This window comes from Oxyura jamaicensis, chromosome 2 (assembly GCF_011077185.1).
Source record: "Oxyura jamaicensis isolate SHBP4307 breed ruddy duck chromosome 2, BPBGC_Ojam_1.0, whole genome shotgun sequence".
Taxonomy (NCBI): Eukaryota; Metazoa; Chordata; class Aves; order Anseriformes; family Anatidae; genus Oxyura; species Oxyura jamaicensis.
The window spans coordinates 100,950,626-100,977,119 of record NC_048894.1 but is presented as its reverse complement, the minus strand read 5'-3'; the positions used below and the strand labels follow the sequence as shown (position 1 = coordinate 100,977,119).

The following is a 26,494-nucleotide window of genomic DNA, read 5'->3' as shown; positions in this document are numbered from 1 at the left end:
AGCTGTCAGGTTCTGAAAGACTTGACGGGTGTCTTTTAAACTTTCTTCGTATTCCGCCTTAATTTTATCAGTGTTTATCTGGGCTATATTAGTAGTTCATCACATATACAAAGGTCAAGTAGCATTGTCTTTATCTCGCTGTTCTGGAAATGAACAACCCAAACCTTCCAAAACAAAAGGTGTCAAATCGTACCTGCAAATTCCTTCTTTGATAATCATTAAAGACAACTAAGAGAACATCTTTATTTCAATTTTTTTTCCTGTCAATATCTGAGAAAATTTGAACACATGCAAGTCAAAACTACCATAATGCAGACAAAAAGGTCCTCTTTCATGAAGATCATCAATAAATGACCATCTTCAATAAATAAGTCTATTTGGAAATTCTAGAGAATTTTTTGCTCAACTAGTCTTTTTTCTTTTCCAATAGGTCTTTCTGTTTAAGATCTCCATCTGAAAGTTCTGTATAGTTTTCATTCTTTTCCTCCTCTTGTTCTTCCTCACTGCCTTCATCTGTGAGCTCCCGATCACTGTTCTCCTTTTTAGCTGCCTCATGTTCATCTACCCCTCCATCTGTATCAGCCGTGCAGATTCCATAACACATAATGCTGATGACACCCAGGGGCAACCCAAAGAGAAAGCATCCCAGAAGCGGTGAACTCTTGAACACTGACTGTTGGAACACAAATTTGAAGTCAAAAAAACTGTCACTGAACATTCAAAATTACCACATTATTTCTCTTATTATTCTGTAGTTTATTCAGAAACATCTGAACTGAGTGAGCTTGCTGCAGAAAGAAGGTGTCATTTTAACTATTCCTACTTTAAGTTTTTAAAAATGTCTTAGAACTGATACTACAACATTCCAAAAGGATGGTTAACGTGAATATGCCAACTACGTATTTTATTGTTTGAAGCTTGATAAACAATTGTTTTAACAGCATTAAAATAACACTTTAAAACATTCAGTTTTAACTCTTATTTGTACTTCATTCTCAAAAATTAGTTTGAGTCATCACAAATGATCTTGAGAAACACTTAAAGAGCTTCCTATTAAAGAGTAGCTTGAAAGACTTCACTGAACAAGAGGAAGGACTTTTGGTTTCAGAAACTGGTGCCTGAACACTGCACATTGACATAAGTTTGGAAGTTACACAGAGAAACATGCAAGTTTCAATTCAGATTCACAGCATATTTGTTTGTGTAGGACAAATGAAGAAACAAATTTACGTACATTTTCCCAATAAAGTTCTGTTATGCATTGCTAACCTCTAAGAAGAATTATAAAAATATTTGTTTCAAAACCACATCAAGTATAGTGTTTAATTCCCCTGTGCCCTAACTAATTAAATTGAAACCATAACATTTCTCAGAACATTAAAGTGCTATTACTTTCAGTTAAAGGAATACACGAAGGTCACGAAAAAGATTCTGAATTCTTCTTGTTCTATCCTTTAAAATATATCTTATACTTTAATACAGAAAAGGAGTGAAAAAATAAACTACATATATTCAACATTTAACACACTGAAAAATATTATTCAGACTTTAATCAAGTTAATTAGGCTTAAACTTCACATATATTACGTGTGCATGCACATGTGCATATAGGAACACATTTATATGAAGCATTTCTAAACTCTCTGAAAAACATTTGCATCTTTACTGGCAAGGTTACCATCTTGCTTACAAAAAGTAAAACTTACCACTACAGTAGACTTGGCATCATAGATTATTCTCTTGATTCGTTGCAGAACTCCATCACCACCCTGTGCCTGAAATTTTAAATGGAACCATGTCAGGAACTACTGACACTTTTCAGTTATGATTCCAAAAGTTCACTCTTCAGACCTTGCAACCTTAAGTCCCTTTAGAAGGAAATGAAAAGTAATTATTCTTGCATCTCATGCTGCCCAGATACTCCAACTTTTCAAGCGTGGATAAACATTTCAACAGCCTCAAAAATTCTCTCACAATTGTTTTAGACAATAGGTTACAAGTCAACTGTCACTCTAACACATCTCACCATAAACACTAGAAGAAATTACCAACTGTTCCAATGCAACAATTACAGAATTGCGGAGATCTTCTGAACTTTCCTGAGCTGAAGGATATCTATTTATGGGTAATGACAGAAGCAGTTAGAAAAATCTAAGAAGCAACAAAAACATACATAGGTGTAATAAAAAAAGCTTTTGTCTAGCAATGATAGACTCTACCAGTGTTACCATCTAACTTAGCAGAGCCTTCAAAATACTATACGAGTCTGAAGGTAATTTGTGTATTGAACAGGATGAGTCTTCACCTTTCTCAACATGCTGGAGAAACAAATAGGATGAAAAATTACATTTTGGAGGAAGTCAACTAATCGAGAGCATGACCCTGACCCAATCCCTCCAAAATTACAAAAAAAAATGAAAGACTCAAAGAATGCTACCTAGGACCATACAGAAAGGAACAAGGTGAATAATCCAACACCTCCCAAGGAATGGAAATAGTGTTATACTCTTCCAAAATTTGACTGTGGTTCAGAAAGTTTGTGTTCTATACTAGTTTACCAGCATACTTTAAAGACTGCCATTCCTCAAAAACTGTACCATCTCTTGGGCCTCAACACAGCTGAAGTAATGCCATTTCTGTCTACAGATACCAGCTTAAATGAAATCACATCCTGTATGAGCCCTGTCATACACATGTACAAGATGTGAATTCAGACAGACCTTTAATAATTCTAGCTGAAATATGGTAAACAAGACATAAAGGATATTATGACAAAAACACAAGGCATCACAAACACAGAATTAACTAAGTGTTAACTAAGGTTAACTAAGTGTAATAAAAACATAACTCAGAATTTTAAAGCATAATAAAAAATATTAAAGAAGTGAGAACAGAAGAACAAAGAGCCACCAAATAAGTTACTGGAATACTTCTCGCCTTGCAACTTGAAACATAGCCAGTAAAGCCATGAATAGCAAGCATATTATAAGCCTATCCATATTATGTTGCTACATCAATTTGTCAGACTAAGTAAACCAAAGTACTCCATATGACTGAAACAGCCTACAGCCTTACTTATCATTACACCATCTAGTAACTTAAAACTGCTTGTATAACATCATGTGGGATTCAGCTAATACAGTAAGCATTCAAAACAAACTGAACTGTCTTAAACCAGCACAGGCTGCTTCTTCCAGAAGGCAGCTGAATGATTTGTTAGCACTGCCCCCCCTCATTGCAAGGCTGTCTTTTTCTGTGAGCACAAATGAGAGTTCTGATCCACAATCTTTCCTCATCCATGTAACATAGCCTTCTGCCCAATTTACAGTCCACTGAATGTACAAACAAACCTGAGTTTGTTTTGCCAACATTAAATGAAAAAAATGACCAAACCATCAATTCCATGGGGATTGATGAGGTTTGTTAAAAGATTATTTAGAGCAGTTAGGGAGTAGTAAAGTTGTGTCTGAAATATGCAAAGGAAGTATACCACTGCTTTTGAATTTGAACCTACCATTCATCAAGCTACTGGATTTACTAATTCATCCCCCCCCAAAAAAGTTCATTTATGTACTCCACAGAAATTTTATTCAAATATTTAAGGCAAAACTACAGAAGAATAAAAAGCTCATCATTTAACAGTGAGAACAGTAAAAGAAATCAAGAGAAGTTAACATTATGCTCTACATAATAAAGCCTCTCTTGCTTTCTACCTGAGGTACTACAGTCAGAATTGCGAGCAAAGGCACTCCTCAAGAACTAAGAATCATGCATTTATTGACAGTACCCAAGACAAGAAGGCAGAACAGGAATTAAAAACACATGACATGGCAACTGGAGTAACCAAATTCTTTTCCTACTTTAACATCTAATGAAATAAACACCAGCCACAAATTTGAAGTCACAATAAAGACTTACTTCAGCTGTGCCATCCAAGATACTGTTAATAAACTGAACCATGTCTTCTGTATTCTCAATGTGCCTATCTGGTAGAAAATACTGCTGATTGGAGGTATTCAAAACAACAATAGTAGGGATTGTCAAGTCACTGGAAACATAAAACAGAAATGTTAGAGATTTAAAGAAATACTGCCTACAACATTGCAATTCAAATTTCTACATCATTTAATGTTATTCTACATCATTAATACTCTTTTCTTGTGTGTTCCTTAAAGACAAGAAGGAAGGAGGAACTTAATGGTACAAGAATTTTTCTAATTAATATTTTTCCTTCTCATCTGTGCCAGTGAAGCTACCGAAGTTTACTGTAATTTATGTGCCCATATTGACTGTAAATCAGATATCTTGTGACCTGAACATTAATAAGATTTCAAATGCAAGGCTACTGTGAGATGTACTGTTAGTACAACACACTACTTTAGCGCACAAAGGCAAAACTTTAATTCAAAAATTCAGTCCCAGTTGATCAGCTCTAATCAATCACCTGTGTGTCAAGTCAAGAGAGCAAGACATACCAACTGAAGTTCTATTACGTAGTTTTTAGATATAGCAGACAAACTACAGATTTTTTGAAACCATTATTAGTCATCAGTCGACATTCACATGCATAATCATTGCTAAGGATCACAGAATCAGGAAGGGAGCTGAGGAATTCCAAGACACCTACAGCTGACATTACAATGATGCTGTGTACCTCAGCTTCTACAGAGATGCATCTTTTCTTTCAGTAAAAGACCTAATATCCTGCTTTCTTCTTTTGTGCACAGTTTTAAGTACTATCATTTTTAACTCAAGAGAAGCATTCTCATCCACTGCTGGAGAGAGAGATAAATGATAGTATCTACTAGTGGAGTTATAGGCAAATCAGTAAGTTTATTTCTACCAGGGACTACTGGTGGAATTAGTTTGTCCTTTGTGAAGAAAGGGAATTTGTTGCTATGAGCATCTACAAGAATAAAAACGTATTCTGCAAAAGATTTGTTGCGCTTCCAGAGGCTTTTTCTACCTGTTTCCACTTGCTGCCATCTAGTGGAAAATTGAAGGAGTGGCAATAACCTTTTACTCAAATTATTCAGGTAACCATGTGAACCACTTCTACCACTGAACAGATTTTGCTGCTTTCTTTCAGTGCTTTTAAATTATGCTGGAAATGTGTATGTTTCAATCAGAAACTAAACTAAAAGCCTGTTAACAGAAAATTCCCCCCCCCCAAAAAACACAACAAATTGTAAATTCATGCATTTTGTATATTAATTTACACAATCCAGTTGAACAGATCTAGCAGTTATTACCAGATTACCACTACTGCTGTAAATAGCAGTTCTGTCTTCTTTCCCTTCATTTTATTGTTCCTAGGGAACTCATCTCCCTCCCTAGCTCCTTTGCACATCAGTTCTGGTACTCAGCAGACTACACAGTAAGACATATTTTATTTTTTTTTTGAATCAGCAAAATAACCCCCCATATCTCCTTGCCAGAAAAACAAACACTTATGCCATATAAACAAGAAGAAACATCTCAGCTGACAATCAGACATCAGAGCCTGCACAGGCAAGGCAATAATGAAGTAAGGAGGGTCTCATTTCTGGCAACTAGAAAGCACTGTATCAGTAACCATGCCACTTAACTTCAATTTAGACACAGCTGTTTTCAAATTACTTTTATTCAGGTACTAATCTGAATCACAAAAATATAGACTTAGTGCCTCCAGACTCTCCATGTATTTCCTAGAACTTTTAGTGGCACAAACACATTTGCAGTTTAGAATGGAATATTTGCATATCCATCTCAGTTTGTTATTCTGACCTTGTAGGCCTCTTGTGGTCTTAGATCTAGCATCCGCAACAGCTGCACAATCAGACATAAACAAGAAGACAGACACTGTGTAAGATGGACACTGCATACTTGTGCAGATACTCAGGCTCTGTGCTTTGATCTCTCAGAATGGGGCTTGGAATACTCTTCCATTACATAGCAATCTGTTACCCTCTTCCTTCACTCAGAAGGCCAGATAAGTGGTCAAAAATAAATGCCAAGCAATGTAACTCTCCTATTATGTATTTTTGAAAAATATGGGCAAATGTGAAGCATCTTAAGCTATTTAAATATTTCAAAAGGTAAAAAGTACATACTAGGTGCATACAGAATCATTTATGCATTTTATACTGCTTGTCTACATGTACATTGTTTGTGTGCTATTTCAACTCTCAAATCCATGGTGAAACCAGGAATTAATGATATCCGTTAATTGATACGCCAATTGATACTTCTAAACAGCTAAGACACCTATCTGTGGTATTAGGAAGATGTACAATCTCAGGCAAATCCTGTACTTCATTCTTCAACTGCTTTTCAGAAAACGATCGCTCAAAAGCAAGAGCCACTTAAACATCAGCCTTAAAAATGCACCAATAAGAATGAATGTGCTTCTCCAGAAATAAAAAACACTGCTAATGAATAAACATTTATATGTCCTGTTACAACTTGACATAACTTTTGATTTTGCTAGCGTCCTGTAAATTTAACCGAGGGGAAAAAAAAAAGTACTAATAGAGTAGTTAATTTAAGAAAGTAAACCTTAAAGGTGAACACTGAAAATCAGCACCACCAGAAGGCCAAACTTCTAACATTAAATTATGCTACTTTAATTTAACAAACAACTGATACTATGTTATATACTGACTTATGAGGACAGAAGTTTTTTTAATCCATGAAAGGCAGGACTTCTTCAGAAGGTTGTTTTAAATTATATTTAATTAGCAACAAATATAAGTAGAAAGAATACTGAAATAAGAATTTACTTACTCCATTAGTAAGCTATTAATGTAATCATTTCCATCCATATGGCCAAACTGGAAATCCCTATAACAAATGCATAATAAAAAAAAATAAAACAGAATAATGGATTTCAGCATCAAAGTAAATTCGTGTTTAAATAACTGTCACTGAAGATGAGAGCACACACTCAGAAATATAATGGAAAAAAACCTGACAATGCTGTAGGACGGTCAGCCACCCAAAACACTGCTAATGGAATGGTCTTATTAAAATCAGCATACAAATTAAAAAAAAAAAAAGATAGTGTAACATTTCTCAGGTGAAAAAATAACAGTCTTGGGAGGGTTAATGCAGAAGTTAAATTAAGATATTGTAGAAATGTGTGTATACCTGTGAAAGTGATCCCGATAATCTCTAGCAACTTCCCGAATAATAGATTTTAGTCTGGGGGAAATAAAAAGAATAACACTAAAAATCCAGTATATACTCCATTAAAATCCAAACATTTAGATTTCCCCAATAAGTGAGGAATAGTATCTCATCAGCATTTAGGATTCCCTACCCCTCGAACAGAAAAACACCTTGTTCATCTTGCCCTTTTTTTTAAGGGTTGAAATGGTATCTACCACATAATGTCAACATTAGAAAAAGACTGTCGTACTGTTTTGCTCCATGACCTTCTAAGACACCAACCTTGAGAAAAAAAAAAAAAAAAGATCTGGGAAAATAGTATATATGGTATTTGAGTATTTTCTTAGCTTACTTAACATGCACAATCAGAAAGAGACAGAGGAAAGTCTTGTTCCTCCCAGTCTCTTCAGCAAGTTCTAACTCAATCTAAAATGCTTTTTTAATGCAAGTTCTGCAAGCTAATTGAGAACCATTAAATTCATTTTAATGCAACTGAGATGAAGTCTTTTGTTTAACTTCACCAAATTTGTCTCAGAATTATGTGCATTCAAGCACTGTTATCCATGTTAAAAAGCTATGCAATCACTGTTTGTTCCTGTGATCTCACTGGTAAGTGGGAGAAGAGTGATCCAGAAACATGCATCACACCCCTGAAAATTCACGAGCCATAAAATGAGTCAAGTCAGTATGCCAAAGTCATAATCTAGAGAACATTCACAAGTTGAAACCTTCCACTTAACCTAGCTTTTCTGAATACTTAAACTTCTAAAATTCTGTAAATCAGTGAAGTAGTTTTCCACCATACAAGCACATTTCTCTCATAGTGTCACCAATACTGAATTCTGTACCTGGTATGTTCCAGTGAAGAGTTTTTATCATCAATAACTGCAATAGCCAGAAGTTTTCCTAAAATAAGGAATAGAATGCTTGAAACCATTTAAAAGCAAACGCATTTTCAGATGGAGGATACTGCAAAATTTCTGCAAATACTCTTCAAAATGTAGTTATAACTATTTTTTTCACAAGCATATAAGAACATAGACATTTTATAACCTTTAAAACCTCAACAAAGTCAATTCATGCACTGAATATAAACTTCTTTTTAAATGGGAGGTAACTTATAAGGTATCCTGACCTGGAAAGAATCAACAGGGATAGCATTTCTTCTGCTACTTCAGTGTATGCATGCCTTTAAAAGCAGTAGAAATCATTCCAGAAGTCACTTGAATGCAAAGCTCTCATTTAACTTGAAAAAAAAATTACCATAGAAATGCTAAAGTACTCTGAAACAGAGACAGGTCCATTTTGACGCTTGGTAGTCTTCCTTCCTCACCATATCTAGAGGTATCTGAATCAGACATACATCTAAGTTCATCCACATTCAAAATTTTAAATTATGTTCATAAAACCGTCAGTATTCCAAGAGTTAACATATAATTCATGCAAAACCTACACTGCTGTTAAATTAAAAGCATTACTTAGCTTTTGTGAATACGACAGGACATACGTATCTTTATGTTGTGAGTAAAGGACTAGTGCAGGCTTTGGATGAAGACTCTAGTTAATATAAAAGGTCCAACTAACTTCAAAAAACAGCAGACATCATTAACTCTAACTTTCAGAACAAGCAGTTTTTCGTTTTAGTACTGTTTCTTAGTGTTCTTTATTTTTCCTTAATGCTTAAGTTTAGTTTCAGAGATCACAGACTTTAAATGTAGCAGCATCTCACCTGTATCTCCAAGTTCATATAACGTGAAGCCATCTACATTAAGGTAACCTTGAAATCTTTCTCGGTTTATCCAGGATGACAAATCACCATCTTCATATTCTAAAAAATAAAGAATGCTAGAAGTTAAAGATACATCATGAATTAACAAATAACAAATACATTTTTTTTTGTAAAGTGAGCAATCGGATTTATTGTCAGGTGAGCAGTATGCTCCCATTCCTAAAATATTATCAGGCAGAATACTAAGTTTATAGTAAACTACATTCATTGCTAAAATGCTCCTATTGCATGACCAGCTGGCTTTACCTCAACTGCCCCCCTATTCCCTCCCAAAGATTCCAAAAGAAGAAGTGAAAGGCAGAGAAATAATTATTTATTTTACTCTACCAAGGATTTAGGCTGTAACCCCACATATTAAATGTCAAAGTTTTATTCTGTTAAATAAAAAAATGTGAAAAATTGATTTATGACTCCTTTTTGATCCTGTCAAGGATAAACAATACTATTCTAGGAGACAACTATGACCCAGTACAGAAAGGAACAGTTTAAAACCCTAGGAAGAGTTTCAGACTAAGAGAAGAGATACAAAAAAAACACAAACCAATTTTTGTGAACATCAAATGAAACAGAGGAGTCCAGATAAGGTAGATCCATTAACAGCATTGTGAATGTGAACGCAAATATTTACGTATAATTCACAATCATTTATACTGAAGACTGTAATTTTAAATGCTAGATGTTCTGACCCATAAAGAAACATGTGATGCACAGATATATACACATACATATATAAATGTATACTAAATAAATTGGCATTAAATCCTAACATTGGGTAGAGTGAATCATCCCTAATTTTAGGTTAACGCTGAACTGTCATAAGATTGTAACATGCAATTTCAAGTATAAAGCTTCCCACGGAGCTACATCCCTTACTATGGAAAATACAGATGAGGCTAGAACTTAGAAATGAATTTTGCTAAACCTTTTCCTTTTACTGAGATCTTCAATTTTTTTTCTCAATTGTAACAATTACACATACAACCTTATCCAGCCTCTCATAATGTTACACGTATAACTTTATCCAATCTGTTATAGTATAAATCAAACAAATTATGTAAACTGTATATTTCAAGTTCTTTATGAGTAAAATTTTTACAAAATAAATTAGAAAAAACAAGCTTAGAACACATATCCTCTTTTTATCTATATGATATGCATTCTGTCAGTGGGATTTCAGAATAGTACTACTCTCAGGTGGACGTTCTAGAGTCTACAAGCTGAACAAGCCAGAATAGTTTATGCCACCTAAAATCGTGCATCAACTGTTGCAGTTACAGTTCATACCCCCTTCACCTCTTTTTGGGAGACACATTTTTAGAAACGGAAAAAAATCACAGACTGGAAGTTCAACTGGTCTATGCATGCTTGATCAGTTATCTAGGGAGAGGTTATGCTGCCTGATCCTTTCCCACTACCAATATATAAGTAAGAAATACAAAAGTCACGTATGCTCAAAGTTGTCATTTATTCTCTCTTAATTTTAATATTGAGAATAAAGGCAGGATCAATTTCCTTCACAGTTTTTAAAGGAAGAATTGCTGTGCTAACTCTACAGCCTGTATTACCAAGACACAAAAAGCTATTTTACTGGAGTAAAGTACAAATCAAATTAAGTTCAAGAGAAAGATATGATGGTCAGGAAGACTATTTAGAGATAATCTGATTAAACATTTGGAACAGTAAACTCATCTATTAGATATGATACTGTTTTTCATTGTATCTGGATTTCCCAAAGCCTGTGTTAAGTGACTCCTCTTCAGCAAGAGTTTTCTTCTACTTTTCATATAATTGATTTGGACAGTGACTGAAGGAAAGCATTTAAGTGTTTTAATGCCAGCAAAGCAATAATAACATTAGAAGCTGCATCTCACTGAATAACACAAAGTAACCCCGTTAACTTCTACTTAAGTATTGATAAAAACCAATTCCTTCTCAAATGCATTTTGTTCCGTAAGTAATTTTTTTCCCCTATTCCTTCATGAAATAGCTATTATTTATTACAAAATAGGGGAATTTCCCACCATCCCAATTTGACCTTCAGAAGAATTCCACTTTCTTCCAGTTTCTCCATATATGCTTTTGGTATCTTGCCTTAAGGTAACGTACACTTTTACTTACCATCATATACAAAGTAAGTTCCATCTTTGAAGACAACAACAGCAGGCAATTCAGGCAAGGTCACATACTGAAAGAGAGATGTTCTTCAATTAATCCACAGAAGAGTTTTTTTTAAACAAGCATCTCAGAATTATGGAAATGTAGTCCAGTGGAAAATTTTGAAATACATTTAAACATTCTCTGCCTACATTTAGAAACATAAACACCCCTGATTTTCCACTATCAAAAACTAATGCAACATAAGCCTATTTTGGGCAGGCAGGTCTCACAAACTAGAAACCAAGCAGGATTTTTAATAGTATCTGCAGCAGCATGAAGAAAGTTTTACTGAAGTTTGACATTAAACTTTAGACAGCTCATAACATGAGGGTTCCATCAATCCTGTACTGTTCTCTGCTCTCAATTTGTGCTGTTGTCAGTATACCTATCATCCAGTTGCTTCTACTAAATGGTCAGTCAACAATACTGAATAGTAAAAGAGTAACATTGATAACATGCCCCACTAAATCTGGGCTATATTTCCTGTGGTTCAGGCTAATAGAAATACAAAGACACATTTGTTGTTTCTGGGAAATATAAGAACAGTATCACAAGTTCTTTTCTACTTGACACATGTTCTGTAATCATTCTGCATTATCTTTCTTGGAACAAAATGTAAAAACTCATCGGCTTGTTATGTAATAGCTCATATTAATGAGCAAGAAGGTTAATTCTAGACACTGGAATACATAGATGGCTATAAAAAAATATGCCAGTTCACGCTCTGCTAATCTGAAACTACTTTCAAGTTTACGTGTTGTCAGATTCTGAGCAGACACAGATCCCATTTGGAAACAACTAAAATTGAAAAAGCCTCTTGATTTTGCTTCAGCACTTAAGTAACAATGATTAGACTAACAACAGTGGTAGCAATTTTTCACCCTTTTGATTAAATGCAAAATTATTTCCTTTTCATCAAAGAACCCCATCTTCCAAGAGCTACAGTAGGATTCTGCAGCCAGCAGACTGGACAGACAGACTGGTGTTTTGATCAGCTGTATTGCACACACTGGAAAGAACTTATTTTTCTCTGAACTCCCTGATACTCATGGTTACCAGTGGCATCCCATGCTCCAGACACTCAAACAAGTTATAAAAGTGGCTGGTTGAAGGGCTTCCAGGAGCAACAAGGGCTTTGCATCAACTCAGAAATGAAGTATACATATTTTTGAGTAGGTTTGTGATTTAACATAAATGTGATTTAACCAGTTTATTAACTGGTTTTATATTAACTGGTTCAATAATATTAACATTACTGAACAAGCCGTTTGTGCAATACAAAGCAAGTAGACAAACTTAGTTTGTGTTTTTTTCTCATAGACTCAAAAAATTTGGAATGTTAGTGTAATTAGTTTGAAATTAGTTTTTTTGCTACTGCCGTTAAAGATAACAAAAAACGCTTTTATAAATACATCAACACAAAAAGGAGGACAAAGGAGAATCTCCATCCTTTACTGGATGCAGGGGGAAACTTAGTTACAAGAGATGAGGAAAAGGCGGAGGTGCTCAATGCCTTCTTTGCCTCAGTCTTTAGCGGCAATACCGGTTGTTCTCTGGATTCCCAGTACCCTGAGCTGGTGGAAGGGGATGGGGAGCAGGATGTGGCCTCACCATCCACGAAGAACTGGTTGGTGACCTGCTACGGCACTTGGATGTGCACAAGTCGATGGGGCCGGATGGGATCCACCCAAGGGTACTGAGAGAACTGGCAGAGGAGCTGGCCAAGCCACTATCCATCATTTATCAGCAGTCCTGGCTATCGGGGGAGGTCCCAGCTGACTGGCGGCTAGCGAATGTGACGCCCATCTACAAGAAGGGCCGGAGGGCTGACCCGGGGAACTACAGGCCTGTCAGTTTGACCTCAGTACCAGGGAAGCTCATGGAGCAGATCCTCTTGGGAGTCATCATGCGGCACTTGAAGGGCAAGCAGGCGATCAGGCCCAGTCAGCATGGGTTTATGGAAGGCAGGTCCTGCTTGACGAACCTGATCTCCTTCTATGACAAAGTGTCGCACTGGGTGGACGAGGGAAAGGCTGTGGATGTGGTCTACCTTGACTTCAGCAAGGCTTTTGACACCGTCTCCCACAGCATTCTCCTCAAGAAACTGGCTGCTCTTGGCTTGGACTGGCGCACGCTTCGTTGGGTTAGAAACTGGCTGGATAGCCGGGCCCAGAGAGTTGTGGTAAATGGAGTCAAATCCAGTTGGAGGCCAGTCACTAGTGGCGTCCCCCAGGGCTCGGTGCTGGGGCCGGTCCTCTTTAACATATTCATCAATGATCTGGACGAGGGCATTGAGTGCACCCTCAGTAAGTTTGCAGATGACACCAAGTTAGGTGCGAGTGTCGATCTGCTCGAGGGTAGGAAGGCTCTGCAGGAGGATCTGGAGAGGCTGCACCGATGGGCTGAGGTCAACTGCATGAAGTTTAACAAGGCTAAGTGCCGGGTCCTGCACCTGGGGTGTAATAACCCCAAGCAGAGCTACAGGCTGGGAGATGAGTGGTTGGAGAGCTGCCAGGCAGAGAAGGACCTGGGAGTGATAGTGGACAGTCGGCTGAATATGAGCCAGCAGTGTGCTCAGGTGGCCAAGAAGGCCAACGGCATCCTGGCTTGTATCAGAAATAGTGTGACCAGCAGGGCTAGGGAGGTGATCGTCCCCCTGTACTCGGCTCTGGTGAGGCCGCACCTCGAGTACTGTGTTCAGTTTTGGGCCTCTCGCTACAAGAAGGACATCGAGGTGCTTGAGCGGGTCCAAAGAAGGGCGACGAAGCTGGTGAGGGGCCTGGAGAACAAGTCCTACGAGGAGCGGCTGAAGGAGCTGGGCTTATTCAGCCTGGAGAAGAGGAGGCTCAGGGGCGACCTTATCGCTCTCTACAGATACCTTAAAGGAGGCTGTAGAGAGGTGGGGGTTGGCCTGTTCTCCCACGTGCCTGGTGACAGGACGAGGGGGAATGGGCTTAAGTTGCGCCAGGGGTTTTTTAGGTTAGATGTTAGGAAGAGCTTCTTTACTGAAAGGGTTGTGAGGCATTGGAACAGGCTGCCCAGGGAGGTGGTGGAGTCACCATCCCTGGAAGTCTTCAAAAGACATTTAGATGTAGAGCTTAGGGATATGGTTTAGTGGGGACTGTTAGTGTTAGGTTAGAGGTTGGACTCGATGATCTTGAGGTCTCTTCCAACCTAGAAATTCTGTGAAATTTATCAAAGACAAATATACTGTACTAAGCAATTTCTTGCTACCAAAACCTACAGAGGAGAGCTGTACCATTTCTATGGAAATAGTAGGAGCTGAACAGCTTACCTCAGGTAGCACATCTTCTGAGGCAGAAAAAAAGTATGTATAAACAATTAGTTCTGAAGCAACTTCAATGTATTTTTCCTGCAAAAATACAAACATTTTTTTTAATGTCTCAACTTTGAGTATGCTTCAAATGAATGCTTCACAATTTACCTTATCTTCAAGGACTCATTAGAAAATATGGTTAGGAAAAAACATTGTAAAAACACTTATTACAATCATGTACTTTCTCCAGTCTCTAAACTTGTTAGACATTATTTTAAACTGTCTGTGGAGAGCCAAAATAAATAACTTTATTTAATCAAGTTTCAAACCTTTAAAGGAGATTCCCCACCAACATACACAAAAAGTACACGATGCCTCTTTTGCACATGCTCGAACATATGCTGGCTAGGAAGTGGCCTGATAAGAGGTCTGGGAAGAAAAAAGAAAAGAAAAAAAAAAATCTTAGTTTCTGCAAGCTGCAAAAACCCGAATAGAAATTCCCAAGAAAATGCACAGGTGGTTTCTTTTTCTAAATTTTCCTATTTAAATTAATTTAATTTATTATTTCAGTTTCTATTAAAAACAGAAAACACCCCCCCCAATTAACTTGCTATGTTTCTCAAATAACACACAAATTTCAAGTCAGTATCCCTGTACAAAATGCTGTCACAATATTAACATCCAAGCCATTTTACCAACTGTACGATCACTTGAGAGAAAAATTTCTGAATGTAAGGACAGCAGGCAGAGGGTATAGTCTTCAAAATAAATTTCTTTAAAAACTCTAGTTATTAGAGATCACAGACATTCCTGAACTACAGAATTCTCAACAATAATTAATACTATAAATTCAAACGAATGTCACTTGATATCTAAGGACTAAATGAAGCTACTTGATTCTTTTTTCTCCCCAAAGGCCTCTCAGTATGAGTATTAAGAAGATTCTGTCTTAGTAATGTCTCTATATATTAGCGAACATTTAGTTCAGTATCATTGTCTCTACCTTCCATGAGTTTTCTTTATCCATATTTCTCATTACTTTGAAAAGCCCTAGTTCTTAGTTCTTGCACCATAAAGAAGTGCAAGCATGACTAGTTAGTCTCTATTTGCCTTCTCCATTCCACTCAATAACAACCTCATGTGCAACCACATGTATATTGCACATAAATTTTCATGCCAATGCCTTTTTTTTTTTATTAATTGCATTTCTGACCCACCACAAAATCCTACAGAATTCATAAGTAGTCTCACAGAATTGTATACTTACCCTGCTACTCTATTAGCAAATTCAATTATATCATCTTTTGTTCTAGGTCCTCTATAGTTGTATGCCAAATCTCCTTTTAAGCTGGATAAACAGGAAAGGAAAAAAAAGTAAAGAATGAGCACATATTAACAAGGCACAAATTCTGAATAAAACAGTAAAACCATCTAAGCTATAGCTGCACATGTAGCCCTAAAGAGAAGGACTTGGGGGGTTCTGGTGGACAAAAAACCTTGATATGAGCCAGCAGTGCGCACTTGCAGCCCAGAAGGCCAACTGCATCCTGGGCTGCATCAAAAGAGCCCAGTGGGTCAAAAGAGGTGATTGTCCCCTCCTGCTCTGACCTTCTTAGGCCTCACCTAGAATGCTGTGTTTGGGTTTGGGGCCCCCAGAACAAGAAGGATGTGGGGCTGTTAGAGCAGGTCCAAAGTATGGCCACAAAGTTGATCAGAGGTCTGGAGCACCTCTCCTAGGCTGAGAGAGTTAGGGATATTCTCTCAGCCTTATGAAGAGAAGGCTCTGGGGAGACCTCACTGAGGCCTTTCACTGCTTAAAGGGGGCTTAAGAAAAGACAGAGAGTGACTTCTTTACATAGGCAGATAGTGATAGGACAAGGGGAATCAGTTTTGAACTGAAAGAAGGGAGATTTGGATTCTTTACTCTGAGGGTGGTGAGGAAAAGGTTGCGCAAAGAAGCTGTGGATGTCCTATCCCTCAAAGTGTTCAAGGCCAGGTTGGATGGGGTTGGATGCCCATGGCAGGGGGGTTGGAACTTTAAGGTCCCTTCCGACCCAAACCATTCTATGATTCTATTCTATGTAGAATTACTCATCTTCACACTTTTATTAGTCATCTGTTAGCAACTGATAATCAAGTTTATTTGTCAAATAATCAGCCAAAACAAGTTATTAGTAAAAAACAAAACTCATTAATGGAATCACGGAGTAAAAATGTATTTATAGAATACCTAAATTACTGATTTCTAAAAGTAATTACCATTTTTTTCTAGTGCACAGCAGTCCTTTACTTTGTAAAGACACCAGTCATTGGGAACATTTGCTTACAATACTATAACAAAAACAAACACCAAAACTTCAGCATCAATTTTTTTTGTTGTTATTAATAACTGAAAAGTACCAAATGATCTGTAAAACCTTTTAAATGTATCTACTAAATTAAGCTTCCATGAAGTATTGGTCAGTTTATTATTCTTTGCTGGCAGGGAATGCAATGTGTTTGCACTGTAAGTGTATTCAAGTAAGATTTACTACATTCTAACAGGGCTTTATTTGAATCCAAATAAGTTTAGAAAATCCACATGAAGAAAGCAACCATTAAACCAATTTTCTATGATTCTATATGCCAGTAAAGTTTTCATCCCTAAATATTAATATTTAGGGACGACCCATTTTTGAGAAACCTAAGTTGAAAAAATATGTTATGAATACTATTTGCTTAAACAATAAACTGTTAAAAAGCCCAAAATATTCAGTGAAAAGTAGCCAAAATTAATAGCTCTTTCTTTAACATGACCTTGTACTAGACTATACACTCCACATATTATAAGTACATATAATAACATTAAAGGAAAAAAAAGGCCATAATATTATCCTCCATCAATTTTTCAGTTAGTGAAGAGACAAAAAAAAACACCACATAAATGCCCCTTCCTGAACAACTGCTCTCATGTTTTACCCTATACAGTAACCACTATTGTCAATTACATAAAATTTTCAGGAACACTTAAGAGAAGGGAGTCGTAATTAAAAATAAGAAAGTGTAATCGGTAACTTACAGAAATTAATGGGAAGACTTAGGTATGTACTTACTGCATGAATCACTCTTAAGGCAAAAAAATAAATTGGTGCATAACATTCGTTTAAATATTTCATCCTTATCATATATAAGAAATATATATTTATAGACATTTTTAAAGTTGTATACAAAATAGTAGGTAAATTAATTCCAAATCTGCTAAACTATTTAAAAAAAAACAAACACAATTCAGTATATCAAGCATCTTGATAAGAATTTCAAAGCAAAACACAGTCCAGCCAAAATCACTGATAACATCAAGAGGAGATGGTGTTTTTTTGTTTTGTTGTTTGTTTGTTTGCTTTTAGATAGAGAACACTTTCTTTTACAAGATCGGTTTCAGGAAAAGTAACTTAAAAATAATTTAATGGGAATCATCAACTTACAGCTTAATTGTTGGATAGCCTCGCACTCCAAATTCAGATGCAATACCTGAAATACATGCATTAATGCCAAACTGAACCAAGTGTTTCCTGCTCTCCTAACTTAAGGCTTAAACAGTGCTTACCACTCAAGCCACATAAATAAACAAAAAACCTACCAATTAGTTCAATATTAATTATTTCCTTTCAAAGTTTTGTGTCAGGAAACTTAATGAAGTTTTGGACCTCATTCTGTGGTACTGCAGGCTCCCAGCATAGACTTCCGATTTAGATGCCAGAAGTAAAATTGCATGAGAGCCAACTTGACCAGAAATAGAGGCTTTCTAAGCAATCAGTCACTTACCTGCTGCTTGCTAATTGATAAAAAAAAAAGACAATTGCAGCACTTTTCCCCAGTCCCCACCCTGTCTCACATGTCATTTACATTTGCAATAATTTGCAATATCCTCTCCAGATGTGAACACAAACTACCACCTTAAACAATACCTTCTAGTCAATTCAGTGTTTTCCAGAAGTTAAAATAAGCACTCCTAAAATAAAAAAAAATCTAGAATCAGTCTAACTTCTAACAATGCCTCTGCATTGTTCCTACCCCCGAGGGTGGGGGCGGGAAACATCAAAACCCTGCACTAAAAATGGACAAAAATTCAATGCTTTTAAGCATAAACATACTGAAGCTACCGACTAGATGCCAGAGGAGCAAATATGGGAGGACCTGTGTGCATACCAATTCAGAAATTGCGTCTTAAGATTGTTTGACTGGGTCAAAAACCTAACTGCACAGAACAATAAATTAAACTAGCAATTCACATACTTGCATCTAACTCAAAGACGACAAAATCTAAGAAACACACAGACTGTGCTGAATTTCATTCTGATCCTTTCCTCCCATATTTGTTTTGTAAAAAACTAGAACGAATTATGTGTATTAAAATATTCAATCACAAGAGCTGTCGTTAGGTAGATTATTTCTCTTTGCAGAGCTCTTAAAGCACAGTTGAAAAAACTAGAGAATAGACGGGTTTGATTTTTGTTTTGGTTTTCAAAACATTCCAGACATGGAGATTGCTAAAATTTTCTCAGCATCACAGAAGAGATTTATTTACACCATCATCATCATCTCGTGATGCAAAGAATGCAGTATAGGCAAACAGCAGCAACTATGCTAAACCCAAACATGATTTATTTTACCTTTGATTGCATTCAGTGGACATTCTAAGGCAAACCTGGACAAAAATTCAAGTAATAGCAACAGAATAGTCACCTGGTCAGGTATAACTGCTGCATCTTCATTCCATACAGCTACCAAAGGCAAAATTTATTGAATGTTTATATATATATATATATATATATAGTTTATATATATATATATATATATATATATATATATATATATTTAGTTTCCAACTCAACATTTGATGACAAGCTACCTAAAGTTCAGATAGTTCACGATGCTTCACATTCCCATCAGGAATACAAATTATTTACAGGTAACCACTCACGTTCCTTCACAGCCATGTGTGTGCACCCAGCTACATTTCCTTCTGATATTCTCAAGGTTGAATTACTTTGATTTCAGAAAATCTTTAGACTGGGAAGACATTATCCCCAACCAAACAATACTTACTAGAAAAGGAAGTTGCATCCATCTTCCCAACTTTTACTGGAGAGCCCATGTTTTTCATTTCTAAACCCACTTCATTCCAAACAGGCTCCAGTTTCTTGCAGTGGCCACACCAAGGTGCATAAAACTGAGAAGGGAATACATTGCATTAAAAAAAAAGAGAGAAGTTAATTAGCCTTCAGATACATTAGCAAGATTTTTTTTTTCCGTGTTCTTCTTTAAGTTGTAAGCCAATAAGCCTGCACATTACTTGTAAAGCTGAAGTGACAAACTGAGTTTTTATGATTTGGTGATACTTTTAATATGAAAGCAGAAGTTTGAAAAGAACGCATTCAGTTGCTACACTATTATACCATTTCTTCTTTAAAAAAAAAAAAAAAGACTTTTGTAGCAACTATTTAAAAAAAATCTGTCAAAATACTTTCCTCTATTTTTGGAAAGTTAAAACATTGTGTAATCAATCTATCCAGGAATATGAACTTATTTGCCAAATGGAAGAGGATATGCATACTTCCCAAAGCTGTCCCTCTGGATTTCATTTCTTTCAGGAACCACCTTTATACAAACATCGTATAAAATCAATCCGATTTTGTCAAGGCCAAGCAGATCTGGGAGACTTCACTTTACCTTTCTGCCTATGTCTTGCTGCAACACCTCAGTAAAACAGGGAAAATTCCAATGATATTTTAATGTATAACAAGATCAGGTCACAAGCACATGAAGGTGGATTTTGTCTAATCAATCCTGAAGCAGCATATATGGGTTTCACCACTCAAATATCACACCTTTATTGGTATCTTTCCAAGTATGCTGGAAAGAAAGAAGCCTTCTGTATATTTGATGTTGTAGTGCTAAATATCTAGCACAAATTAGCTGATGTAGCTAGAATGGAATTGTAAGAAAATTCTGCATGCAGATTATTAATTACCTCCTCACTGTGTTAGACAATCTGCTTTCCTTTTTTAAGGACTGTAAAATATAGGATGAAGCCTGTCTGCATTCAATACTCAGTCTAAATCCTGTTTCATTCTGAACAATGCAGGAAGATTGCTTATCCATCCTGTCAAAAGAACAGTCACGTAATTTTTCTGCACCACATACAAATGAATTTCCAGATGATGAAGCAGCCTTACTACACAGTAACATCATAAATTTTATGCTTTGATTTCTACTAGATTGGTATGAAATGAAAAGCAAGCCTTCACATTTTTCCTCATATACTCACATCTACAAGCCAAATATCATCTTTACGGTTTTCTTTAAACCTAGAAGGGGAGAAAATAAAATATATCTGAATATATTAATATATCTGCAAATAAATACATGAACTGTGTGTGCGATGAAGTAAAAGTCTACAATTAATCTGTTATAAAATTATAGAGACTAGATTTCTGCTTTGCTTCTTTCTTGGAATGGGGAAAAGGTGTGGAAAAGGAGGAAATTTATTCTTCATTAAAATAGCCCCTGCATGTGCACAATTATTTTTTTAATTATGCTTTTATGACCATTTGCCAAGACCAAAAGCAACCTAGAAGCCAGAAAACATACCAAAACCTCAAAAAAAAAAATGATTAGGATATGTAACCTAAGCAGGAAAATTGTTCTCTTGCTATTCTAGTTATATTAAGCACCGCATAATGTTAACTATTCAGAATACATAACATTTTTGTAGATGAACGAATTCACTTTCCTAGACATTGGTTTACATGATTAATCTTAGCTTTACTGAATGTACATGAAATTATTTTTGTGTTAAATGCAAAGCAATTTTAATTCAACCTCCTTCAACATTCTACATCTCTACTCCTTTTCATCCACTACAGGTGTTATCAGTTCAAATTTTTTATAAAAGTTAAATGAAAAACTTAATGGAAAATAAATAATTTGAAAATAAAACTGATGAAAACCATGGATACACTGGTACTACTTAATACTCTTAACGCTAGAGCAATGACATCTCAGTGAACTGACTATCTTTACTAACAAATCTGTCCCTAAATGCAAAAAACTCCAAACAAAAATAGAACACGATGCATCAAAATCCCTGGGTACCTCTTGAAATGTTATTTACACATTTCACTGCACTGTTGTCACTACAACAAAATTATGGAAATTACCCAATTACTTAACTATTTCTATTTTGAGAATTAAACTACATTTTTAATGTAAGGTTGTTTCTTGTTATAAAAAGATGGGCTTTCATAAAAGTGATTAGAACTGGGAGAAATTACAGAGCCATTTGAAACTTTTAATTTCAAGCTTACGGTGGTAATTTGAACCCTTTTTTGTTTTATTGATGGGATCTCAAGGTTGTAACACTTGGAAAAGGTATTTTTAGTGACTAACATAACTAATAGCTACAGTAAAGCAACATTTTAAAGTCATGATTACTGTAGTACATCATCTTTCTAAAAACGTGCTACAGAGCTACTGAGAACTAGTTAGAGCCTAGCATCTCTTGAGAACTCTAATGAAGCTCTAGCTACCTTCCAATTATGAAGACAAATAATTGGTCATGATGCAAGAGGCAGAAAGCAGCTACTGAAACATCAGGTACTGGGCTAAGCTTGCATTTAGAGCATCACCTTTAGTATGTAAAAACAAGAATTTACAATGAGTTGTTCTCCCTGTCACAGTATAACTATATTCCAAGAAACTGTACTGAAATTGTACAGAACACTAAAGCACTTGGAAAGGTAGGCTGAAGTCTTACAAAACTAGTATACAGCAAGAAAATGAAAGAAAGGGACCATCTGAAGACTGCACTTTCCAATGGAATTTAATAATTTTGCCAGCACATACACTGGGCCCCAAAAAAAAATTAATCATCGTTAGAATTGTAGTATAAGTTGTACAGCTGATTTAACAGCACCTATTTAGTTAAAACATCAACAGAACTTAAAATCCAAAGCGTAACATTACCAAAACTAGCCTGAGTTGTTTTTGTCAATGATTAAATTATTAGACCATATCAAAGCAGCTATACGCGCTGTTGAAGAAAAAATTATCTATACAAACAGGTATTTCAGCATTTTCTACAGCTGCTGTTTCTAGGCCCTGTAAATACATTCCCAAGAATAAAATCTTAGTGTTTTCTTGTTAACTGTCCTATGCAATCCTCTTGCAGTCAGCAGACACAAGTACAGTCAGTCATACACTGGTGGAAAGATGATACAGGTGTTGCATATCCTTGAAACAAAATGATTTGTCTCAAAAGCATAAAACCTCCCAACATTTGGAGGAATAATATGTGATCAAATGTTCCCTCACCTCCATTTAAGTACATACCCCATAAAGACATAGGCCAAAATTTCAAGGGACTTAAAACCAACCAAGCTGGTGCTTCCACTCTCCCCTCTCCCTTCTTGCACCATTTCTGATGATTCTGATCTGGGGCCAAGCTCTGACAGCATCCTCACAAACAGTGAAAAACGTTCCTTTTTAGTCAGGTTACTACTGCTTCAATATCACATTGCAACAACTCAGTAAGTATTGCAGGATGTGTACTGATCTGAGGCAGTCAGCAGTAAGGTTTGAATAAACTGATAGGAACCATCGCTCTCATTTTGCATCCCTTCAATGACCCAGTCAGGTGATGATGTGTCTCTGCTACTTGCTGGTTCCTGTCAGACAAACTTGGGAAAGGGACAGGCAGCTTGTGCTAGCAGGCATTATTTGCAACTACTAAAATTAAAAACAAAACAAACAAAAAAAATCTTTCATTAGCAGCAAAAACTCCATGTGTTTTGGGTATCTGCAAAATTGGGAAACTAGAAACTTTTACCAGGCACTGCTCACAATTTCTTCACCCCCCTCCCCCCAGTATGCCAGTTAGCTAAAAAGAAAAAAACTATACTGAACAACTTACTACTTAATTCCTATTCCCAGCTGTAAACTCTGGCATTGGTATAGTTAAATAGTTGAAAATGAAAAGTGTTCTAAAACAGAATTTTCTTTTATCAGTTATTTCATAAAAGTTACATGACTACAGAATTATGCTTCTTTATTCCAAACAATTACATTTAAATTTACACCTGTGGAAACATGATACAGCAACAAGATGTGGGAGCAGATGCACGTTACTTTATTCACTTAGTCTCTTTATCTTCAGTATGAGATATGCAAATATGAGGTATGGAACAAAAACAAGCATTGAAAATAAACTCCAAGCAGTCCCTGCTCTCCAGCTACTCTTTCATAACACTTTAAACACCAGTCAAAGATGCTCAGGTATCTGTCTCTTTGATACCCTTTCAATACATTCCCACTCCCTCCCCCATAACTTCATTGCAACTCATTTGATCCTATGATTATCTGCTCTAGCTGAATCAGCAGTACATTTAAAACAGAAGTGAATGGTTTTCTGACCACAAAGCTAAATGGAGCAATTTATCATGGACTGAAGCCTCATGAAACCACCTGTGACTGATTTAAGCTTATCAAGAAGTAGCTATCTAACACCTTCTCTGACAGCAAATATTTCCTATACTTTCTATTTCCACTCTAGTAATCATGCTGCTTTCTAGTACTTCAGAGCAATTTGCTGATCTGACCAAAAAAGTTAATTTTCAGAAAGTTAGTTTTTAGTGGGAACAACAAGTACATTGCCACAGAACTGCTACAGTGAAGCAAATAAAGGCAGTACGCAACTAGGCTAAGAGCAGGAGTACCTGTTTCAATGCTTTCACCACATTAGGGCTACATTTGCTGTAAAAGCATGTTTTTACACAGGAACACAACTGGCACTTCAAGCAGCCATGGGCCAGCCAAGCAAGCCTGCTTTTTTCCTCTTCCGTTTCTGGCCACGCATAAAAACACACTTACCCTTCTACCCAACTCCCTGTAGCAGCCACATGGCAAAGGCAGAATTTAGTTAAGCACAACCAGCTTTAATTTAGGATGGCTATCGGGTCACCAGCGTTCTTTCTTTTTTAGTGGGATAAATACAAGTAAGCCTGAAAACATCTTCAGAAACTGCACCCATAACAATACCTCAGAAGAAGCCCTTAAAATTAAAACATTCCCCAGCTTAGTTGATGACAACCACTAAATGCAAGCCACAGCCTTTCTGCCATTCATTTTATGTCAGAAATGAGCTTTTGCGGTATAACTTTCTGGACAACCACACACCGCACAGAACCATTGGTCTGGGTATGGGTCCAGGTCCGTGTTCCCCCCCCGCCCCTCCAATATCCCCAAAACCATCCAGCACTTAATTAACACCGCAAGACACACACACACACACACACACACACACACTCCAGCACTTACGATTCATCCAGGTCCTCCACAAAAACCGCACCTGACGATGCCAGCGCGAACGCAACCATCGCTAGGCAAAGGAAAAGCGCACCGTGAGTAACCCCCGCCGAGCTCTGCGAGCTCTCACAGCCGCCTCCTTCCCCCCTCTTCCCCCGCGCCTCCGGGACCCTCTCGCAGCCCCCACGGCGGCCCCCAAAACCCTCCCCGAGCCCCAGCTCCCCCCGCAGCCCCCCGCCTCCACCTGCCGCCCAGAGAGGGCCGCCCGGCCGGCCGCCCACCACCGCGGCCATGTTGCAAGGAGCCCCGGCACGGCCGGAAGGGGAAGCGGCGGGCGGCGGCACCGACCTCTCACCGCCGCGCATGGGCGCAGGAGGCGGGCGGCGGCTGCTGCCTGAGGGGGTAGCGGAGGTTCAGGCCCTCGCATCCGTAGGGCTCATTTCTGTGTTTCTTGAGGGCGTCGTCGCGTTTGGGTAGCTGTGTTTGGGAACGCAGAGAGCTGGGGCACCTAAAAGCTGGCTCTCCAGTCCTTGTACGCGACCCCACGGTCTCTGCCTTCGGTAGCAGGTGGAAGGCTTGTGCTCGCCTGTGAGGCTGCACGGTGCAGAGCCTGCCAAGAACCCAGCATTGTGATCTCACCCACGGTTTAGAATCGTAGAATGTCCCGAGCTGGAAGGGACCCATAAGGATCATCAAGTCCAAGAGTTGGGGGCCTCCATTCCCTCTCATTAAATAAAAACAATGTTCCGATTCCTTGAAAAGTGAGTTTCAACTGATCTCTACCATGTCTTCGAGTGGCAGAAGCTCATACTCTACTGCTTACTGATGTATCAGCAGTCCTCCTTCATCATGTTCATGAAAAACACAGGCTCTCTTACTGCTTTTTTATATCATTTGTTTTAATTTTCCTCATCCTTTCAAACCAGATAAAGGCCTTTGTATCCTCAGCTAGCTTGCTTTCAGTACAGAGTGGCAAATCCTGGAAGGGCAAACAATCCAGTTAAGAAACCTCTTTTAAAAAAGCATCTTTTCCATACCTTTCATACCTTCTTTAAAAGGTATTTTAATCTGTGTCTACATAAGACTCAGATGGAATCTTATTAATGTATATAAACAGCTAAAGGTTTAAAGGGAATTGAGCAAGGCTCTATCCTGTGGTGCCCAGTGCTAGCACAAGAGGCAGTGGGCACAGAGTAGAGCATGGGACAGGAGATTCTCTCTGAACATAAGGAAGCACTTCTGTGCTGTGCAGGTGACCAGCACTCAATACTCTATCTTCAAAAACTACCTGGACATGGTCCTGGTCTCTGGGTGTCTCTGCTTGAGCAGTGGGGCTGGACCAGATGACCTCCAGAGATCCCTTCCAACTTCAGCCATTCTGTGATTCTGGTTTTATGTTGTTTTTCTCTTTTGCCTCCTTGTGGATAACAACTAACATGCTTTTCTCCCCCATACTGTATTTACTTTCCTCAGCCATACAAGAAAACATTTGAGGGTATAACAGGGAGAAGCATAAATCTTTGCAAGTGGGAATTCAGTTCCCGTGACTTCAGCCTTCAAGTCTCTTTTTCTAATGGCAGGGTCTACATAAAGCAGCAAATCTTACAGTTGCTTCAGGTTTGGGCTCCTGTGTGTGTAAGCCAGGTGCATATGTAGATACATAACGCTACTTCTCTATCATAAAAAAAAATAAAAAAAATTCTTTGTGGCTGTAGCATATTGGACTCATCAAATAATACCAAGAATTGCCCAACCCTTTGGAAAGACCAGTTACCATG

At 37.4% G+C, this 26,494-nt stretch overlaps 1 protein-coding gene across 3 annotated transcripts; it reads right to left on the bottom strand.

Moving 5' to 3' along the window:
* Positions 1-25,158, bottom strand: TMX3 (thioredoxin related transmembrane protein 3). Of its 3 annotated transcripts, none has more exons than XM_035318045.1 (16): positions 24,961-25,103; positions 24,729-24,789; positions 20,683-20,722; positions 19,461-19,584; positions 17,837-17,882; positions 15,640-15,720; positions 14,702-14,801; positions 14,391-14,468; positions 11,057-11,123; positions 8,879-8,977; positions 7,998-8,055; positions 7,129-7,182; positions 6,766-6,822; positions 3,919-4,048; positions 1,707-1,775; positions 1-673 (listed from the first exon to the last, which is right to left on the bottom strand). In XM_035318045.1, exons 1-16 carry the CDS (start codon positions 25,079-25,081, stop codon positions 407-409), a joined length of 1,452 nt encoding a protein of 483 aa, XP_035173936.1. In that variant the 5' UTR covers positions 25,082-25,103; the 3' UTR covers positions 1-406. The 3 variants fall into 3 exon arrangements, with proteins under 3 accessions (XP_035173936.1, XP_035173938.1, XP_035173937.1); XM_035318046.1 differs by having other exon boundaries at positions 407-673; positions 25,065-25,158; XM_035318047.1 differs by lacking the exon at positions 20,683-20,722 and having other exon boundaries at positions 24,961-25,007.
* Between the last annotated feature and the right edge of the window lie 1,336 nt (positions 25,159-26,494).

Excerpts from the sequence above, each read along its gene's own strand:
- TMX3 (XM_035318045.1), bottom strand. The coding sequence starts at position 25,081 with ATGCGCGGCGGTGAGAGGTCGGTGCCGCCGCCCGCCGCTTCCCCTTCC. Across the intron at positions 15,721-17,836 it reads GGCTATCCAACAATTAAGCT|CTTAAAAGGAGATTTGGCAT; the intron begins GTAAGTTGATGA and ends CTGTTTATCCAG. Across the intron at positions 14,469-14,701 it reads GTGGGGAATCTCCTTTAAAG|GAAAAATACATTGAAGTTGC; the intron begins GTTTGAAACTTG and ends GTATTTTTGCAG.